Genomic DNA, 18,280 nt, shown 5'->3' with positions numbered 1-18,280 from the left:
AATGCTGTGTATTTTTATTTTCAGGAGAATTTCACTGAGTTCAGATAGATGTATTTTCACGGGACTGGTTTTGCTATAATATTGTACTTTTAAAGTATAAGCCTAAGGATGTTTATTCAGAAATAAATTCTGCCTGAATTATTTGGGATCTGATCAAGTTAATCTGATAACACAAGGAACTCTAGTTTTTCTAATTATAAGAGTGCATATTTTATTGAATTATTTTTGGAGCACGTATTTGTGAAGAAATATGCTCAGGTACCTATCCATAGCTCTAAACTGGCAGAGGGGCAGAGATGTTGCATCAATGCCAATTGCTACTTTTAAAAACATTCTTGATTCTTATCGCTTGACTTATGAGCTGATTGTAAAAGTGGCATTAAAAACAGTTTAGCACTGGGTTCAAGCCATAGTTCATCATAAACGTGTGTCTGTTTTAATAGGAATGATTGCTGGTAATACTCCTCGGCCTGCTATGTCATCAGGAGACTGGGGTAGCCAAGCTGCTGCTGTGAGAGTGACTTGTGCTGCAACAACAAGTGCCATGAACAGGCCAATCCAAGGAGGCATGATACGTAACCCCACATCCAGCCTTCCCTTGAGACCTAACAGTCAAGCTGTTCCAAGACAAATGTTACAATCTCAAGTTATGAATATGGGTAAGGTGGAGTCCAGTCATAGTCTGCACAGTTTCAGCAGATACCGAATATTATGATATTAGCAGGGATGACAAGTACATTTTAATTAGATACAAATGCAGCTGTGGGAGTTCAATTATACAGTAGACAAAGGATATGCTTGAATGTTTTTGCATAATGTGCTGATTATATAAGAACATATTTTTATTTTCTTTTGAAGCAGCCTTATTTGAATTGAATTTGTCTCTGACTAATCCAATCCAAGTTTATGTAAAAATACTCATATATAATGTTCAGGGAAATATATACAATAAGCAGCAGATTGTTGGTCTTCTGCAACACCTGTAATTCCAGTGAAATTTTATTTGTTATGGTTGTTCTTCAGGCGGTTCAGAACTGGAGATGAATATGGGAGCTCCTCAATATACCCAACAGCAAGCCCCTCCCAATCAGACTGCTCCTTGGCCTGACAGTATATTGCCTATTGATCAGGCATCATTTAGTACTCAGAACCGGTAAGCCTTTTACTTAAGAATCAGTGTTGAATCATTGTAAATACCTGCTGATACTTAACTGTTTTGTATTTATTTATTTATGTTTGCTTTATTTAATTTGTTCTGTTTCTTTTTGAACTGCCTTGGTACTGTTCGTTGGACTCCACAATTAAATTAAAATGTTTTTATAAATAAATGAACATAGGGAAAGGAACTACAGTTGTTTCAGTGATTGTTCTTATTATTACTACTTGCTACACAAAAAAGACAGCAAACATCCTTTGACTGAGCCAAGGCTATTCCTAGACTGTGACAAATGATTGGCAGAGTAGAAGGGGGTTGGCAACTTAAGGCTACACCTGCGCATCATCCTTTCCACATCATCTTCCCAGGCAGATGGCTCAACATGACCTCTTTAGCTAGACTAGTGCAAAGAAGGTGCCATTTCCAACAGGATGAGAGAGACAAGTACATTGAATTTGAATTGAATTTGATTAAGTTTGAGATTACAAATTTTAATGTATTATTCATTTTTAAAAATTATACCAGGATCAGTATGTTAGGCAATCCTGTTTTACCTTTTTTTAAAAAAATGAGCTCTTCTGGAGGGTATTTAGATGTATTTATTTATCTATTGGCAATAATCTAACAAATGCATGCAACAGTCAGTTAAGCTCTGGTTGTGGCACTGACTGAATGTTAAAACTTCATGTTGTGTCATTGCACAGCTGAATGGAAAAGCAGATTGTCTATTAATATTTTCAGATTTTAAGGTTAGTAACAGTGGAGTTGATCAATGGTCAGCTTCAAACTGCTTTGAGCAATTGGGAACAGTGTGGTGATACTGCCCCTAGATTTTACCATATCTCATATCTGTTGCTGAAGATGTAATTTATGTTATAACTAAAAAGTTACAATTTTTATTAAGCAATGGGCAATAATACAGTATATGATAGCTAAGGAATAACTTCAGTAGATAGTAATAGTAATAACCTTTATTGTCACTGCACAACATGTACAATGAGATTGGTGGAGTTCCCTCAGTGCACTCCCCAAAATACAATACAACTCACAGTGAAGACAGAAAAATCCCTAACCCAATAAATCATATTAACAAACACCCTGTGCTGTTGCACCAGTTTAAACATGTTACACGTTGCACCAGCCCTGCAAGTCCATTGTACTACATAGTTGTGATGTTATTTCGCATTCAGGAGTCTGACAGCCCACGGATAGATTTCCATTTGTGCAACAGATACGATCATCTTCCTTTTTTCCTGTACGTGTTCCCAGTTCTGTTCTGTCATTGGCTTTCATTGGACAGCATTGAGTACAACTCAGTAGTGATTGCTTCACATCAGCAATTTATTTATGAATTTCATGAACAGAGGATTTATATAATGACTATAACTTGTTCAGCATTTAATATGTATATGATTTTGTATATATGATCACACTAGCAACTGCTTTTTATTATTTGCTGATCTCTATTTTAGGACTAACTAGATTTCATCTCCTTTTATGATAAAATATTACTCCGTTTCAGTAGATTGTTTTTTTAAAAAAAAATGAGAAGCAAACTCCTGCATTCACAAATTTAAATGATTTGATTAGGGCTGTTAGAAGTTATGTAGCTTATTATAAAATTAAGCTATCAAATTGAATACATTGTCATAAATATGAACAAAATTTATTGTTGTAAATCATTGTAATACAAAATTCCAAATCAATAGCAATTTTTCTTCTCACTTCCTGAGAAGTTTAGAAAAAAGGGGGTATTAGTGTGTGTGTGTGTGTGTGTGTGTGTGTGTGTGTGTGTGTGTCTGAGAGAGAGAGGGGGGGGGAGAAAGATCATGATGAAAAGTATTTTGCCATTTTAAGTATGCTCTAGATAGACATATTGAGTTCTAGAGAATTATTGAGTTTGCTTTCAACTTATCTGCCTAACAAACTAGCACACCTAATGTATATAACATCCTGTTAATTTGGAATGTCTAAAGAGTAAATGTTTTTGCCCCCTCAAGTTGCTCATCAAGCTGTGCCCTTTGTAGGCAACCATTTGTAGGCTCTCCAGATGACTTGATGTGTCAGCATCCTGCCTCTGAGTCTCCAAGTGATGAAGGAACTCTCCTTGATCAGCTTTATATGGCACTAAGGAATTTTGATGGTCTAGAGGAAATCGATAGAGCTCTTGGGATACCAGAACTTGTCAGCCAGGTATTGCTATATTGGATATTTCTAAAAGTGTATGTGCAAACTTTCTGGGTCCTGGACTTAAGCTTCTTGAAATCAACTATATGAAAATTATTTCCTTGTTTCAAACACCATTCCCCCTCTGCTGTACAGAGCTACGCCAGGTAATGTTGACAATACGCTTCATGTCCTCCAATATGATTGTTATTGTAATGACAATATGGGGAATGAGGGCCGATGGTTTGTCTCTTTTTCATCATGGCTTCTTGATTGCTGGAAGTGACACCTGCTCAGTGAGTGTTTTTTTGTGAAACATCAGCAAGCAAATACGTATTTTAAATATTTTTTTGTAAAAAAAAAAAAACCCTCACCTCTTTTTATGTTGACCTTTCCCAGCTAGTATGCGCTCTTTCGTTTGTGATATTGTTATATTAACAAATTTTTAATGGGGAACTGTCCAGAAATATTTTAATTAAAATATATTTGATATATTTATTATTTATTTATTTATTATTATATATGTATTATTATTTATACATTATGAATTGCTAGAAAAGGCTTCAGCAGAGAAAATAAGTATTAGACAAGATACATTACAGAAAAAAAGGGGGGGGGGAGAATGAACCTATATGTATCACTTTTAACCATAGGCTGCTTAGAATTCTGTCACAGTTGTGTCTCCGCTATGTTTCTCCATGTTCTCTACATATGTGGGCTCCAAACCTTTATATATATTTTTCTGCTTTTATTCTTCAGCAGACCCAAGGAGTAGATCCAGAATCATTCTCAAACCAGGAACCAAACATCATTCTAGAACAAAAGGCACCAGTTTTCACACAACAATATGCATCTCAGGCTCAAATGGCCCAAGGCAATTACACACCACTGCAGGACCCAAACTTTCACCCAATGGCACAGCGGCCAGGTTATGCAGCACTACGGATGCAACCTAGGCCTGGTCTGAGGCCTACTGGTCTAGTGCAAAACCCTCCCAATCAGCTGAGATTGCAGTTGCAGCATCGGCTTCAAGCACAGCAGGTACACATTTTTTGTTTCTTTGACCAGCACCATGATTCTCAATGTCTTCTAAAATATTTCACTATATATGAATTAAATGTGACCCTATCTGTAAATGTTCTTTTTCTGATGCTATTTATTTATTTATTTATTTTTATCCAGAGTATTCATTTCTTTTATATGTCTTCAAAGCTAAAGTGGTTTAACCTTGTAAACCATAGGGCATATATTACTTTCATTTTTTAGAAATAGCCAGAAGTATTTCTGTTCATAAGTTGTAAGATATTACATCAGAGCACTTGCTTGAATTTAAGAATAGTATACAGAACAAAAGAACATTTCTTTCCCTCCAGATGGCAAATCCATTTTTCCAGCATTTTTTTCTGGGTTTTCCTCAACTTAAACCATTGGTTCAGCAACCCTGCAAAGTTACTGAAGGAATGGTGGTTACAACTGATCCTCACCACCCCCATGGCCACTTGATCACAATCTGGGTGTTTGGTAACCCTTTCACACTTGTGACTGGTTGCCAAGTACCCTGTGATCACATAATCACCAGTTCCATGCCACCTTCCCTAGAAAGTCAAAGAAAAGCAGGAAAAATTGCAAGGTATTGGGGTAAGTCTCCCCCACTTGCACACTTCCCCCAGCCTTCTGTATTCCTGCTGGCCACTCATGCATTGTCCCCAACTCACACAGTACCTCCCTCATGCACCCAATCCATGCAGTGCTTCTGTTCACCCTCCTTGTCCCTCCCTAAGATGCCTCTTGCACACCCATGATACCCCTGTTGCGCACCTTCTCCCACCCTCCCCCACACTTCTGCCGACTCCCTTGCTCTGTCTCCCACCCAGCAGCAGCTACTTACCTGCCTACAGGTCTGGGACTTGCAACTTCCTACCAGCTTCCCCATAGACTTTGGTTTCAGGAAGCCAGCAGGAAATTAAATTGCCTAATGATTGTGGGATTCAATTAATGATGGCAACTGGGACTGCAGAGCTTGCTATTGCTAAACAATACAATCTCACTTTACAGCTGCATTATTTAGCAGTGGAAACTCTAGACCTAATCTTGTCCTAAACCGAAGACTACCTGTTGTGACTCCGACCCCCGAGCCTGTCCTAACAGAGGGAGAGGACTCAGAAGGTGAAGGAGAGGATTTGGCAAGGCCTCCCTCTCCAGGACCCTCCTCTCTGGCAATGCCTTAGGTTTCCTCCGAAGTGCCAGGAGCAAGGCATTTCGGAGCAGCCACAGATAGAGAGCGAGGGGATGAGTTTTGGCTGGATCCCAGACAGCATCGGAAGGATAAGCGCGCACAGCAGAGAAAGAGGCGTGGGCGGGCCAGAGATTGAACTGAGTCACTGGACAACACCCCACAAGGGATAAAAGGGGGTCTGTCGGCTATTCAGGCCTTGTGACGGACAAATTGAAAAGCTCAGAAGTCATATCGTGTTTCTAGAACCCTGTTAGAATCTCTTTTTGAATTTCTTCAGACTGGACTTTGACAATTCTTTGCTTTGTGGAATTAATTTGGTATATCGGACTGAGGAGAAAAAAACCCCCTTAGTGAGTAAAATGTCTTGGCAGGTAGTTCATGGGTCGCTGCGAAGTCTGTTATCTTAAAGGAATTCCTGACTGTTTGATTCATTAACTCCTGGCTGTCTGTTTGTGTGTGTGCGTGCAACGGGGACAGAACACTACCTTATGTGTTACATGTCTATCACTGAGTGCTGTTGATTGAGCTGCACAACAAAATATGATATACCAGTAATTATGGTGTTTTATTGAAATGGCAATTTCAAAAAATCCATTTCTTATTCTTATCGTGTGTATATATGTATCTGGTTGTTTTTTTTAACCTAGAATCGCCAGCCATTGATCAATCAGATTGGCAATGTTTCCGGTATGAACCTGTCTCTAAGACCTGGAGTACCTACACAGGTGAGGGAACAGGTACTGCCAATTTTTCTTTTCTATAGATTTTTATTCTATATGTTTCATTATTTCTGCAACTGCACCATATGTTCTAGTATTGTATGAAGCCATTAAATCAGCTTATTTCCCTAAATTTCTCTTCAGAAATATTGCAGGTCACTGGATAGGGAAAAAATGAAGTATTTATTTATTTATTGAACTTGTATGTGGACTATCTTACCTAGATCATCCTTCCTTATAAGAGAATATTTTAAATTCAAGACCAGCTTGAATAGTGACTAAAGACAAAATGTCTTTAACTGAATAATTTACATTTTAGAGTGCATTATTTGGAACACAGAATGTTCTAAACAAATGTTTGACTGTTAAACAGCTGCTTCTAATGCAAAATGGGCTATTTTGAGTGTTTTGCAAGTGTTCTATAGCTTAAAACAGCTCTGTTCTATGCATGAGACACACTGTTTCAAGCATGCAGTACTCTCCAAACACGTAAAGCAGTCCACACCTCAAAGGCCATTTCACTAAGACAAGATATTTTGCAGTTTAGAATGTTTGCTTCAAATTCTTAAAACATAACTAGAACCAATTACAATGCAAACCATGTGAAAAACATTTCCTTGACATAATTTTAAACAGAGTGTCCTTCCCATGGAATATTTCAGTGAATCCACCGGTATTTTAATAAGTAAAAACAAAATAGAAATACTAAGAAATATTTGCGCACACACCCACACACACCTTTTTAATCGAGACATTTATTTATGAGATACAAGATGCAACTGATTTTCTTAGATTTTTTAGAATTTATTTTCAAACAACAGTTTGAGAGCTAGTCTTAATATGAATCGGCTTTACTTACTTTGTTCAATTGCATATCAGCAACATATTTATCATGTATGTCTTCAAAACTCTCATCTGGCATGTGGTAAATCAGACTCTGAAAATGACTTCAGCTACTTACACTGATAAACATTTTGCTTTCTTGGTAGGGAAATATTAATTCTCAAATGTTGGCCCAGAGGCAAAGAGAGATACTAAGCCAACACCTGAGGCATAGACAGATGCACCAAGTTCAACAGAGAACCCTGATGATGCGCGGCCAGAGTATGAATATGACGCCAAGTATGGTGGCCTCTGGGGGAATACCAGCAACCATGAGCAACCCACGGATTCCCCAGACAAACACCCAGCAGTTTCCATTTCCTCCAAATTATGGTATTGGGCTTTTTTTTATTATTTTTCATCAGATTTTACTGCCTACAGGGTTTCGGTTTCTTCTTTAGATCATAGTTTTTATCTTATAATTGCAAGGAAGACTATTAGATTAAGCTAGCTCACTGAGAGTCTGGAACATAATTGTGGAATGAGGAGCGCAAAGAGATATTTTACCTTGCAAGCCTTTTGAAAATTATGCCTGCCTGCCTGCCTGCCTGCCTGTCTATCTTTATCTATCTATCTATCTATCTATCTATCTATCTATCGTTCTATCGTTCTATCGTTCTATCGTTCTATCGTTCTATCGTTCTATCGTTCTATCGTTCTATCTATCGTTCTATCGTTCTATCATTCTATCTATCTATTGATCTATCTATCTATCTATCTAATCTACTTTTATATTGCCCCAATATCACATCTTGGGGAAAACAACTGATTTTTCAAATTTGGAAACCTAAGTTAAAATCAAAATAAAAGGGTATTCATTTCTTCAACAAATGATTTCTATGAAATGGCAACTCTAAAAGTATACATGAGTTTGAATGGTTTTTACATGTTGTTTATGGTATTAAGCATTGGATACCAACACCTTGTTTGTCATAGTGACATTTTCACTTATTTAATGAGATTGTTTGGGTATTACTTGATTTCTCAGTCTATTTTTTACATAATATGTAGGCATCAGCCCCTGGAAGAGGGGGTTTCTTTTTGGAAAATTCTTCTTGAATACAGTCAAATAAATATCTCCAGCAGATGTCACTGCATGCTATTGATCACAATGAGGGCAAATTAAAACAGTAAGCAACCTCTGCAGTATATATGATAGGAAAGCAACAGTAAGGAACAATAGAAAGCTTTGTTATTGTTCATTGAATCCTTTTCAAATAGATGAATCCATAATGGACATTTTGTATTACGGCATGTAGTCTTAATTGTCCTGTAAACATGATTGAAGTTCCTATTATCTTTTCTAGGAATCAATCAGCAGCCTGATCCAGGCTTCACTGGAGCTACCACTCCCCAGAGTCCCCTGATGTCTCCAAGAATGGCTCATTCTCAGAATCCTTTGATACAGCAAACTCAGGCCAATCCTGCCTATCAGTCCCCTACAGAGATAAATGGATGGGGGCAAGGCAATATTGGTGGAAATAGGTACGTTTCAAGATTCAGAAAATATTTTTGCTGCATTTTATAACCACCTGGTTTGAATTACTGTCACATAATTTCTTTGTACACTCTACTCACCAACTACCTTACAATGGGAGCCTTTTAGAATTATCTGTAATCTTGCTCTCTCCTATAATATGATCAGAGTTTCATTTGACTGAAAAACAGATAAAGAGATTCTGATTAAACAAAAGGATGGATCAGCTTTTGTTATTGGAAGAGTTACTTATATGCATCCAAGCACATAGGTGATTCTTTAAAGAGTTCAGGAATATGTGAGTCCTATAAGTATATCTTTCTGATTCTGACATGGCCATTGTATTTTATCCTGTAGCATGTTTTCACAACAATCTCCACCACACTTTGGGCAGCAAGCAAATACCAGCATTTACAATAACAACATGAACATCAATGTGTCCATGGTGGCCAATAGTGCTGGGTTGAACAACATGAACCAGATGACAGGGCAGATCAGCATGACCTCTGCAACCTCTGTGCCTACATCAGGGTTGCCCTCCATGGGTCCTGAGCAGGTGAGAATCTCAGCCTGGCATATTTAAGATTAGATTTACTTTTAACATCAAAATATGTTGCTAATGTTGTATTATAAATCATACTGGTTATATTAAAAGTATGGATTTCAGGAATAGCTCATTCTTGTTCTAGATGTGCAGTATAGTGAATTTTCCAAATATTTAGCACTCCATCGAAGTCACAGATGGGCAACTGCAATCCATGCCCCAAGGAAGATCTACTTGTTCTTTTCCTGGCATGCTTCTGCTTGGGAATTAGAAAATATGATGTCAGAAAGAAAAAAGAGTGGGTGGCAAGCAGGGAACAGTGACATGTAACCCCTTTCTCCACTGAGATGCAAGATCTATACATTGCCCATACTGAGTGAGATTTTAGAGCATTATACTCACAAAACATTGGAGGATAATTACATGACCTGGGCCAGTTGGCTTATTTCGACTGACTTATTGAAATTCAAGTTGAGACCAAGAAAATACAGTTTAGTAGAAAAATGGGGATTTGAATCAACCTCCTTCCATCCCTCTGTAGTTAAAAGTATTACATAATCTACTTCTGGCTCTGTTTTTTGACTGAATCCAACTGTCATCTTAAACTATATACCTTTAATGTCCTTCTCTGTTTATAAATTGTAGTTAAATTAATGATTGTTCAGTTTTATTACTGATTTTTCTATGCTGTTCTACTCTAAAAGGGCAAGTGTTCATGGTAATTCCAGTGTGATCCCTTTGTTTAATTTATTTAATATGTTGTGTTCTAGCCATGCTTTTAGTGTGCTGTAAGCATGTTTGTTTGTTTGTTTGTTTGTTTATTGGATTTACATGACCAGTTACTCACTCTCAGTGATTCTGGCAGCCTACAAACAATAAAAAAATCCAATATAAAAAGGGATAAACAATAAAACAATAATCCACCATCCCCTTGGTGACAACAAACAATCAATGGTTCCCAGGCCGGTTGGCAAAACCAGGTCTTTGGGGTCTTGTGAAATAGTGTCAGTGTCAAAAATATCATTTTTCTCAAGCCTCTGACAAAGTTATATCTCTATGAAACATTTTTGAGTCAGTTACAATAAAGCTTTATTTTATTATACACTCATTTTTCAATCTACCTCTGTTTGCTGTCTTCCCTTTCAAAGTAGCAAACTGACAGTAGGATAAGTCAGCAAATTATGCAATCAGATAATAATGTGTTGTAAGAAAGAGAAAAAGATTCAAAGATAGGCATGGTACTAAAATAGATTGCTCAACTATCAGTGGCAGTATTTTATTAAAAGGAAAGGTATGAGTGAAGGTTGTGATTTGTTAAGTCTTTTGTTTCTGTGACTGAATTAAAACATTGTCCTTTTTCAGGTCAGTGATCCTGCGATGAGAGGAGGCAGTCTTTTTCCAAATCAACTACCTGGAATGGACATGATAAAGCAGGAGGGAGATGCATCACGGGTATGAAGTAATAAATATTCCAACTGTGACATTAGCTCAATTAGAGTGACTAATTTTAGTTGACCTTAGCTTCACTTAAGTTTGTTGAAGGTCTAAGGACCATAATTGGTAGCTATCCAAATGGTTAATAGCATGATTTTCTTTATGACCTGTCCCTGGAGTTAAGTCTCGTTATGCCTGTTCTAGATCTTTTTATGAAATTGCTACTACAAAGGGCTGGAAACTGCTGTCCGTTTTCAATAGTCCTATTCGGAGTGAGCTAAAAGGTGCTCATGAACTGATACAGCCCTGAAATGTAAAGTTGTCCATTTCCTGTTTTAAATTAAGTTCAATTATTTCCTGGATGAAGGCTAATAGAGTTTCGTCAAGAGAACATGCTGGCCATAGCAAAAACTTTTTCCAGCCCAAGAGGTGACTACATAATACGTAGTACATATGGACATCACCAGATAGTCAATACTGAAAAAAGATTGATTATGTACTTTGCAGCCAAAAATAGAGAAGCTCTATACAGTCAGTAAAAACTAACTGTGGCTCAGATCATGAGCTTCTTATTGCAACATTCAGGCTTAAATTGAAGAAAGTAGGGAAAACCACTAGACCATTCCAGTATGACTTAAATAATATCCCTAATGAATACACAGTTGAAATGGTGAGTAGTCTTAAGATCAGGTAGACAATGCCTGAAGAACTATACTTTTTGATTCTTGGTATTAGAGAAGAGATCAAATCAGTCAATCTTGACTGTTATCTGGAAGGACAGATATTGAAGCTGAAGTTCAAATACTTTGGCCACCAAATGAGAAGAGAAGGCTCATGGAAAACACCCTGATGTTGGGAAAGGTTGAAGGCAAAAGGAGAAAGGGACAGCAGAGGGTGAGATGGTTAGATAGTGTCATTGATGCAATGAACATGAATTTGGGCAAACTCCTGGAGACAGTGGAAGACATATATATGTAAATATGATACATGCTCAAAAGTTTAACACGTATGTATGCTAAGGACTATTTGAAGGGCTGAACATCCTATTAAAAACCTTTCTGGTTCTTAAGATCTGCTGAAAAATTCTTCTATAACGATGCTGCTCTCCATCTTACGGAGTTCTCCTGCATGACCTCCACAGGCTATGAAATGCAGTTTCTTGTAGATTGAGTTTGCCCTCTATTCAGTATTAGATAATTTTTTATTTGGTTATTTATTTATTCATTTAATTTATATGGCCACCTCCTCACAGAGTGACTTTAGTAGCTAACAAGGTTAAAACAAATCACAATACAAAAGCATCATTTATTTAAAAAATTACATAACATTGTAATCAAACTTGGCACCCGTATATTCATGCTACACCAGTTAATGTCAACATGTCCCAGTGTCTAAGGCGAAAACCAGATCTTCTAGGCATTCCTAAAGGGTGGCAGGATTTCAGACAGCTGATTTTGGGGCATGGGATGCTTGTTCTATAGGCAGGCAAACGAGAAGACACAAATTCTGGGTCCAATCAGATAATACACTTTTATTGATGGATTTTGGATAATACCAGGATCTTTGCAAAAAGGATAACATTGTTTTCATTAAGCATTTGTTTGTTGATTTTAGTATTAATTTTACGCTTCTAGGTTTTCATTCAGTCATGTATTCTATCATCGATCGATGGAGTTTGAAGATTGTTCCTTATTATATCTTACATCGGCCTAAAAAGCTCTCGTTTTGTTCTAATTATTCAAAGTCAGCAAAAGATAAAAGTGTACGCTTAATTGAATAATTATAAATGTTCTTGCTTTCTTTTACAGAAATATTGCTGACCCTGAAGATTGGCTCTGTCTTCAATTGATTGGGTTTCCCATTCTGAACTACTTGCTAGTTTGAAGAGCTGCCTGTGTTTGTCTGCTCCAACTTTTCTGCCAGCACGTCAACTGGAGAAATGAGAATTGAGTGCTGCAAACAGAAGAGCGTCATTCTTGAGTGACATAAAACCTTTCATGGTGGAAGAGCAGTCTCTTCTTTGACAGTCTGAAGCTAGCGTACAGACAATTGCTCAGCCTGTTCACTGCATTCACCTTAGTGCAACTTAGATCTCTCCTGCAAAGTAAATGTTGATAGCCAGTTTTCATAAAACGTGTCAGATTGAATGTATTTAAATGTATGTATTTAAGAAAAACCAACCATGATCTCATTCTGTTCTGTTTTAGATTTAGATTTTTATTTGGGCTTTTTTTGTTTTGTTTTCCTTAGCTACACAGTCAAGTGCAAAGGATTTTGTTTCATCTGGAAATCAATGGTTTGTATTAGGACACTCTGTGAAGTAGGGAAGAGACCAAATTATGAATTCCAGAGTGACAGATGATAAAATGCGGGGAATAGGTATCTAATCTAGTGGCTAGATATGCTATTCTACAAAACAAATTTACTTGGTTTTGAATAGATCTAAATCTATTTGAGTAATTTTAAATGTTTAAGTGGGTTATAACATCTTCTGAGAGGGCTTTTAAAGCTTTTTTAATCACTTTGGGATAAAATCATGAGTCAGTCACAGAATTTAAGTTCACATGTTGATTTCGGCTTCCTTAAAATTAACTAATCTTAGTATCCCTGTTCTCCTGCCTTCACTTGGACTTTCTGATAGGTTAGATAAAAATATAAGCCCCATCATGGTCCTAGATCTGTTACCTAAGTTCTAGGTTGCAGGTAAATTAGTTGCTGAATAATTTCATTTGAACAAAGGTGCATTTCTTGGTGATGGAAGTGGCAGGATTGAGGCATGATATCAGAGCCAAAGGCATCTGATTTAAACAATAAATTTTCTACTTTCCCATTTCCATATTTAGGGAAAACAATGACTTAAGCTATAGCAGATATCACTACAGAAGTAACCATCATGTGTTCAATTATTTTGAAGCAGTGTGGACTTTGAGGAAGTTTTGTAAGGTACATACAAAACAGTTTCTATGTAAACAAGCAATAATTTAAGTTGAAGATTTTAGTGTTTTAACTGTATAATTTTGTGAGGTATATACATGTTGTGGAGTTGATTTCCAAATGAGGTACTTCAGTATTAAATTAGATATCTTCATAACTGTGCGTGTCTCCTGGGGACAAAAATGTGTTTTGTAAAGGATTACAATGCCTTGATTAGACCTAATTTGTAAGCTTGAGACTTCTTTTTCTAAATGCAATTCTGCTCATAAGTCATTTATCTAACCTTATATGCAGCCAGTGTAGGAGCCAATTCTTGACTTTTTTTGTATGTTTATATTCTTTCGTAATAATCTTAGCAAAACTGTTGTTCAGCAGACCACTGCTGAAAGTTGTTATACTCTTACCGGCTGTGGTCTGAGTATTCTTTTAATATAAGCTGACATCAGTTTTTGAGGACTTGAAATATCAGGAAACTGATTGTTTTCGACCTCCTGTTCTTCTGTTCCACTTAATCTATACTTTCATACCTGTAATTCAAATTTTAATGTTACTTAAAATGCAATGCATTTTATATTTTCTCTGTCAATATTCATGTCCTTGGAAATAGAAAGCTTGTTATCTTGAAACCTGGTGTTTGCTTGCAATGAGAGTTTAAATATTCAAAGGAGTTGACTTTCATAGAGTACTGAAAAGAACATGTTATGGAATATATAGAATGCATTTCAAATTATCTGTTTCCTGTTGAGTGGCTTTCTTACCCCTTAGAGGGGAAAACTGTATATCTCACTAGTCACCAGACTCAAAAGTTACTTATTCAAACATCTGAGCCATCTGGTGGAAATAAAAAAATGTCAGCCCTGAGCTCTATATTATTGAGAGAATATGAATACCATATGAATACGCATTATCGGAAGATTAAAGGGATCAAACTATTCATTCTAAATTGGATGAGAAAAATAGTTTTGAAGCGGATTATTTTTCAATCATGCTTTAGTAGTAGGCAAATAAATTATTTTAAATAAGACCCAATTCAAAGTATATTAGCACCGACTAGTGATAATTTCAACTGAGTATAAAATGAAGTGTTTGTATTATCAGCAATGTCCAGGGAATCACTGATTTTTCCTTACATTTTAAATTAATTAAAGGCAGTGGGTTTAAGCATTTTCTGAATATAACATTCACACTAGGTACAACAGTAATGATGCCAAGTCAGTTGTTTTAATTTTTTTATAAGCAGTATTTCTTATTCAGTAAATAAAATTGCTAAAGATAGTAATTGGATTTAGGTTGGAACTTCAGTGTTCTCTCATACAAAAGTGTGAAAAAGCAAGATGTATTAAGACAGAAAAATAGATAGATAATTCTACAGGGCAAAGAACCATTCATTCACGTCCAGGTAAGCTGATAATAAACATCTTGTTCAACATTTCACTAGTTATTTCAAATATTTCTCAAACTTAAAAGATTGCCCCTCTCCCAGTCTTTATATTGGTCTGTATTAACTAAAAGCAATGCTTTTTGCCATTTATACAAAGCATTTTTAATCTGTATTTTTAAAAAAACAGAGTTCATATGGGCTTAACACATGAAAAGATAGTTCAGCTCTACTTGCAAAACCCAAAGATACACAATCAGTTTTGAAATGCAATTTAAGCCATTAATTGTTGGTGTGACTTTAAAGTTTTCTAGTATTTGTATGGTAGTATTGCTGCCTAAGAGCAAAAGCATTCTCTGCACAAAACAAAATTACTGTAGTGGCTTTGGTTTTTAATTAGATTTTTTCTCCCTGGTGTTTCTTTGTAGACTAAAACAAAATCTTTTAAGTTTCTTACTACAGGTAAAAGCTATGTGCAAGAACCTCAAAATGCTAAAATCTAGCATAATGCCTTAGATCTGTTTTTAAGTCTTGTATATTCCTACATAGCTGTCTGATGTATTATATTTGTATAGTGAATTGTGTACAATTTTGGAATAAGCGCATCATCACTTAGCTTTCAGTCGTTGAGTAGAGATGATGGACAGATTACTTCAAACATTGACTTTTTTCCTTTTGGTCATTCGTGAGTTTTATTTGTACAGTTCCTCATGAAGTTACATCTGAGATGTGTATGAGTGTGTGTATATGAAAAGATTATACAAGGGTAAAACTAAGCAATATATAAACTATGGTTCTTCAGGAGAAAGCTTACAGTGTTTTCAGGTTGTGATTTATTTTCAAGACTGAGTTAACTTTGAACATCACTTTGTTCACCTGCATTGATGTTTGTATTTCTAGTGTGAGCAGTTTATGCAAAGGTAGATATATTCAGAGAAATTTTAAATACATTTATGCAAGTTAATATTGCTTTGCTGATGCTATTTGCTTATTTGATGTTAAATAATGCTATTGTAAATAAAGAATTCAGTTATTGCATCATTTAATAAATTTTAATGCCTTCGGGTTTTACATGGTTTTAGATATAGCAATATTTCTTTTGTTGTGCCTTTTGTGTGTGTTGACAGCTGGTACCAGAATGGTTAAACAAATTTCTATTCATAAATAGTTGAGTGGGAACCATACTGAATCCTAATCACTACCTTTGTAGCCTCAACATCTTGGCTGTAAGCATCAACAACCAGTAATTGAATCTTGACATTGAATAGTAATGGAATGCTGTAATGTATGCCTTGGGAAGTCCTTGACTTAAAACAATTCATTTAGTGACAGTTCATAGTTAAAATGACACTGAAAAATGTGACTTATGACCATTTTTCGCACTTATGACTACTGTAGCATCCCTATGGTCCTGTGATTTACATTCAGATGGTTAACAATTGACTCATATTTATGACATTCACAGTGTCCTGGAATCATGTGATCCCCTTTTGTGACCAAAGTCAATGAGGAAACCAGATTCACTTAACAACTGTGTTATTAATATAACAACTGCAGTGATTCACTTAACAAATGTGGCAAGAAAAATAGGGAAAAACTCCACAAATTTCTCAACAACATAAATTGTGGGCTCAATTGTATTCATAAGTTGAGGACTTACCTGTATAGGTGGCATTTTCATAATTAATAATATAGCCTACTAAAATAGCCTTCCCTTTCTTCCTAACCTCCTTCTGTCATCTTCCCTTTTAACTATTGTTTAATGCACACAAGAAAAACTTGAAGGGTGATCTGTCCATCAACTGGACAATCGCTAGATGTGTTCAGAACCTGTCATGAATGTTCTTGTTTGAATTTAATTGGCATTAAAAGGCACAGTGAATTGGCCACTTTCATGGTTCCATGTATGCCTTGTCCCAAAGAACTGAATATCAATTATATTATTGAAAAGAGCTGAAGAAGCTTCTTGGATGAAAAGCAAAATATTTTCAACCACAACCCAAAAAAAAAAAAAAAAAGTTCAGTTGCCTTTTGAAAAACACCTTTGAGACATTAGTTTTACTGTGAAATCAAATATAGAGTACTTCTTTACAACCAATAGGATATAGGCAAAGAATCAATAGAGTAGTTTGTGATCTCTAAATGCTCAGCAACAAATTTCTAAAGGTCTCTGAGCTGAGTAATTGAAAAACTGCAAGTAAACTCAAAAGTTTTTTTTAAATGCAACGAGCATTTACTCCAATGTTCCTTACCTATTAAAATAGCTTAGGTCAAGAAGTACAATGAAAAATAATGGGACTAAAATGTGTTTTTTTTTTAAATGACAACCAGCCTTAGAATTGACATTGAAAATGTCAAAGTGGGAGATAGGACCAACCATTAATAACAAAGGAATTAGCTGTTAAAACATACACTGCAGATTAGCACTCTATAGAGCTGCCAGCCATTAAGGCCTTTGAAAAAATATTTAGATGCTCTTCTTGTAAAATCAGAATAGTGTGAGCCATGATACTCCCTGTGATACTGAGGAAGTGAAAGTTGGACTCTGAAGAAGCAGGGTAGGAAAAGTACTGATACTTTTAAACTTTGGTTTTAGAGAAGACTCTTTGAGAATACCAACAAGTATCAAACAAATCAATGCAGGGTTTATTCAAATTAAACAAATCAGCAAACTATTCTCAGCCAACAAATCAACCACTTGAATCCCAAATAACCAGGATCGAATTACATAGCTCTCTGGAAAAGGCTATAATGCTAGTATGGTGGAAGGAAAGAGAAGAAGGTGATCTGTGCAAAGGATGGAGTGACTATCTACAACAGCAATAGGTGAACTACTGGAACACCTAGAGGATTAGGTTGGGGACAGATAGTTATGGAAAAAATATATAATCAAGTTGACACCAACCTCATAGCACAGGGGTGTCAAACTTGCGGCATCATGTGATGTATCAGGACTTTTTCCCCCTTCGTTAACCGGGCGTGGGCGTGGCTATTGTGTGACGCATCCGGGCCGCGAGTTTGACAGCTCTGTATGGAGGCTACTCGCATCAACCTTCAGATATTAATTTCTCTCCCACTACAGTCTGAATCAGACTTAGCAATATAAAAAACAATACAATTAAAACATATTAAGATGCAAATCTTAACAGTTCCCAAATCATGCTAATAGGGAATAACTGATTGCTGCTTCTCCTTGGCTGTGTTTACATGATGCACTGAACCACAAATCAGGCAATACTGTTTAACCAAATTTGTATAAAACCAGACCATATAGTTATCATTAAATATGACATGAAGCAAATAATTAAATTAATTGTTGGTAAGCATACTGGGCAAATAACTCATAATCTGCTC

At 36.2% G+C, this 18,280-nt stretch overlaps 1 protein-coding gene across 9 annotated transcripts in view; it reads left to right on the top strand.

Moving 5' to 3' along the window:
* NCOA2 (nuclear receptor coactivator 2) overlaps positions 1-16,007 on the top strand; it is a 133,308-nt gene extending 117,301 nt beyond the window's left edge. For 4 of the 9 annotated variants that reach the window (XM_034429944.3, XM_034429945.2, XM_034429948.2 and 1 more), the window contains exons 14-23: positions 444-659; positions 1,024-1,153; positions 3,157-3,349; positions 4,082-4,363; positions 6,206-6,295; positions 7,267-7,492; positions 8,467-8,644; positions 8,994-9,192; positions 10,543-10,632; positions 12,423-16,007. In XM_034429944.3, the coding sequence (XP_034285835.1) occupies positions 444-659; positions 1,024-1,153; positions 3,157-3,349; positions 4,082-4,363; positions 6,206-6,295; positions 7,267-7,492; positions 8,467-8,644; positions 8,994-9,192; positions 10,543-10,632; positions 12,423-12,434 (1,616 nt within the window). In that variant the 3' untranslated portion in view covers positions 12,435-16,007. The remainder of the gene's footprint in view (positions 1-443; positions 660-1,023; positions 1,154-3,156; positions 3,350-4,081; positions 4,364-6,205; positions 6,296-7,266; positions 7,493-8,466; positions 8,645-8,993; positions 9,193-10,542; positions 10,633-12,422) is intronic. The other 5 variants (XM_034429952.3, XM_087890666.1, XM_034429951.3 and 2 more) reach the window with 3 other exon arrangements.
* Positions 16,008-18,280: the final 2,273 nt, after the last annotated feature.

This window comes from Pantherophis guttatus, chromosome 3 (assembly GCF_059756535.1).
Source record: "Pantherophis guttatus breed Tessera chromosome 3, ASM5975653v1, whole genome shotgun sequence".
Taxonomy (NCBI): domain Eukaryota; kingdom Metazoa; phylum Chordata; class Lepidosauria; order Squamata; family Colubridae; genus Pantherophis; species Pantherophis guttatus.
The sequence above is the reverse complement of the archived record's forward strand: the minus strand, read 5'-3'. Positions and strand labels throughout refer to the sequence as shown.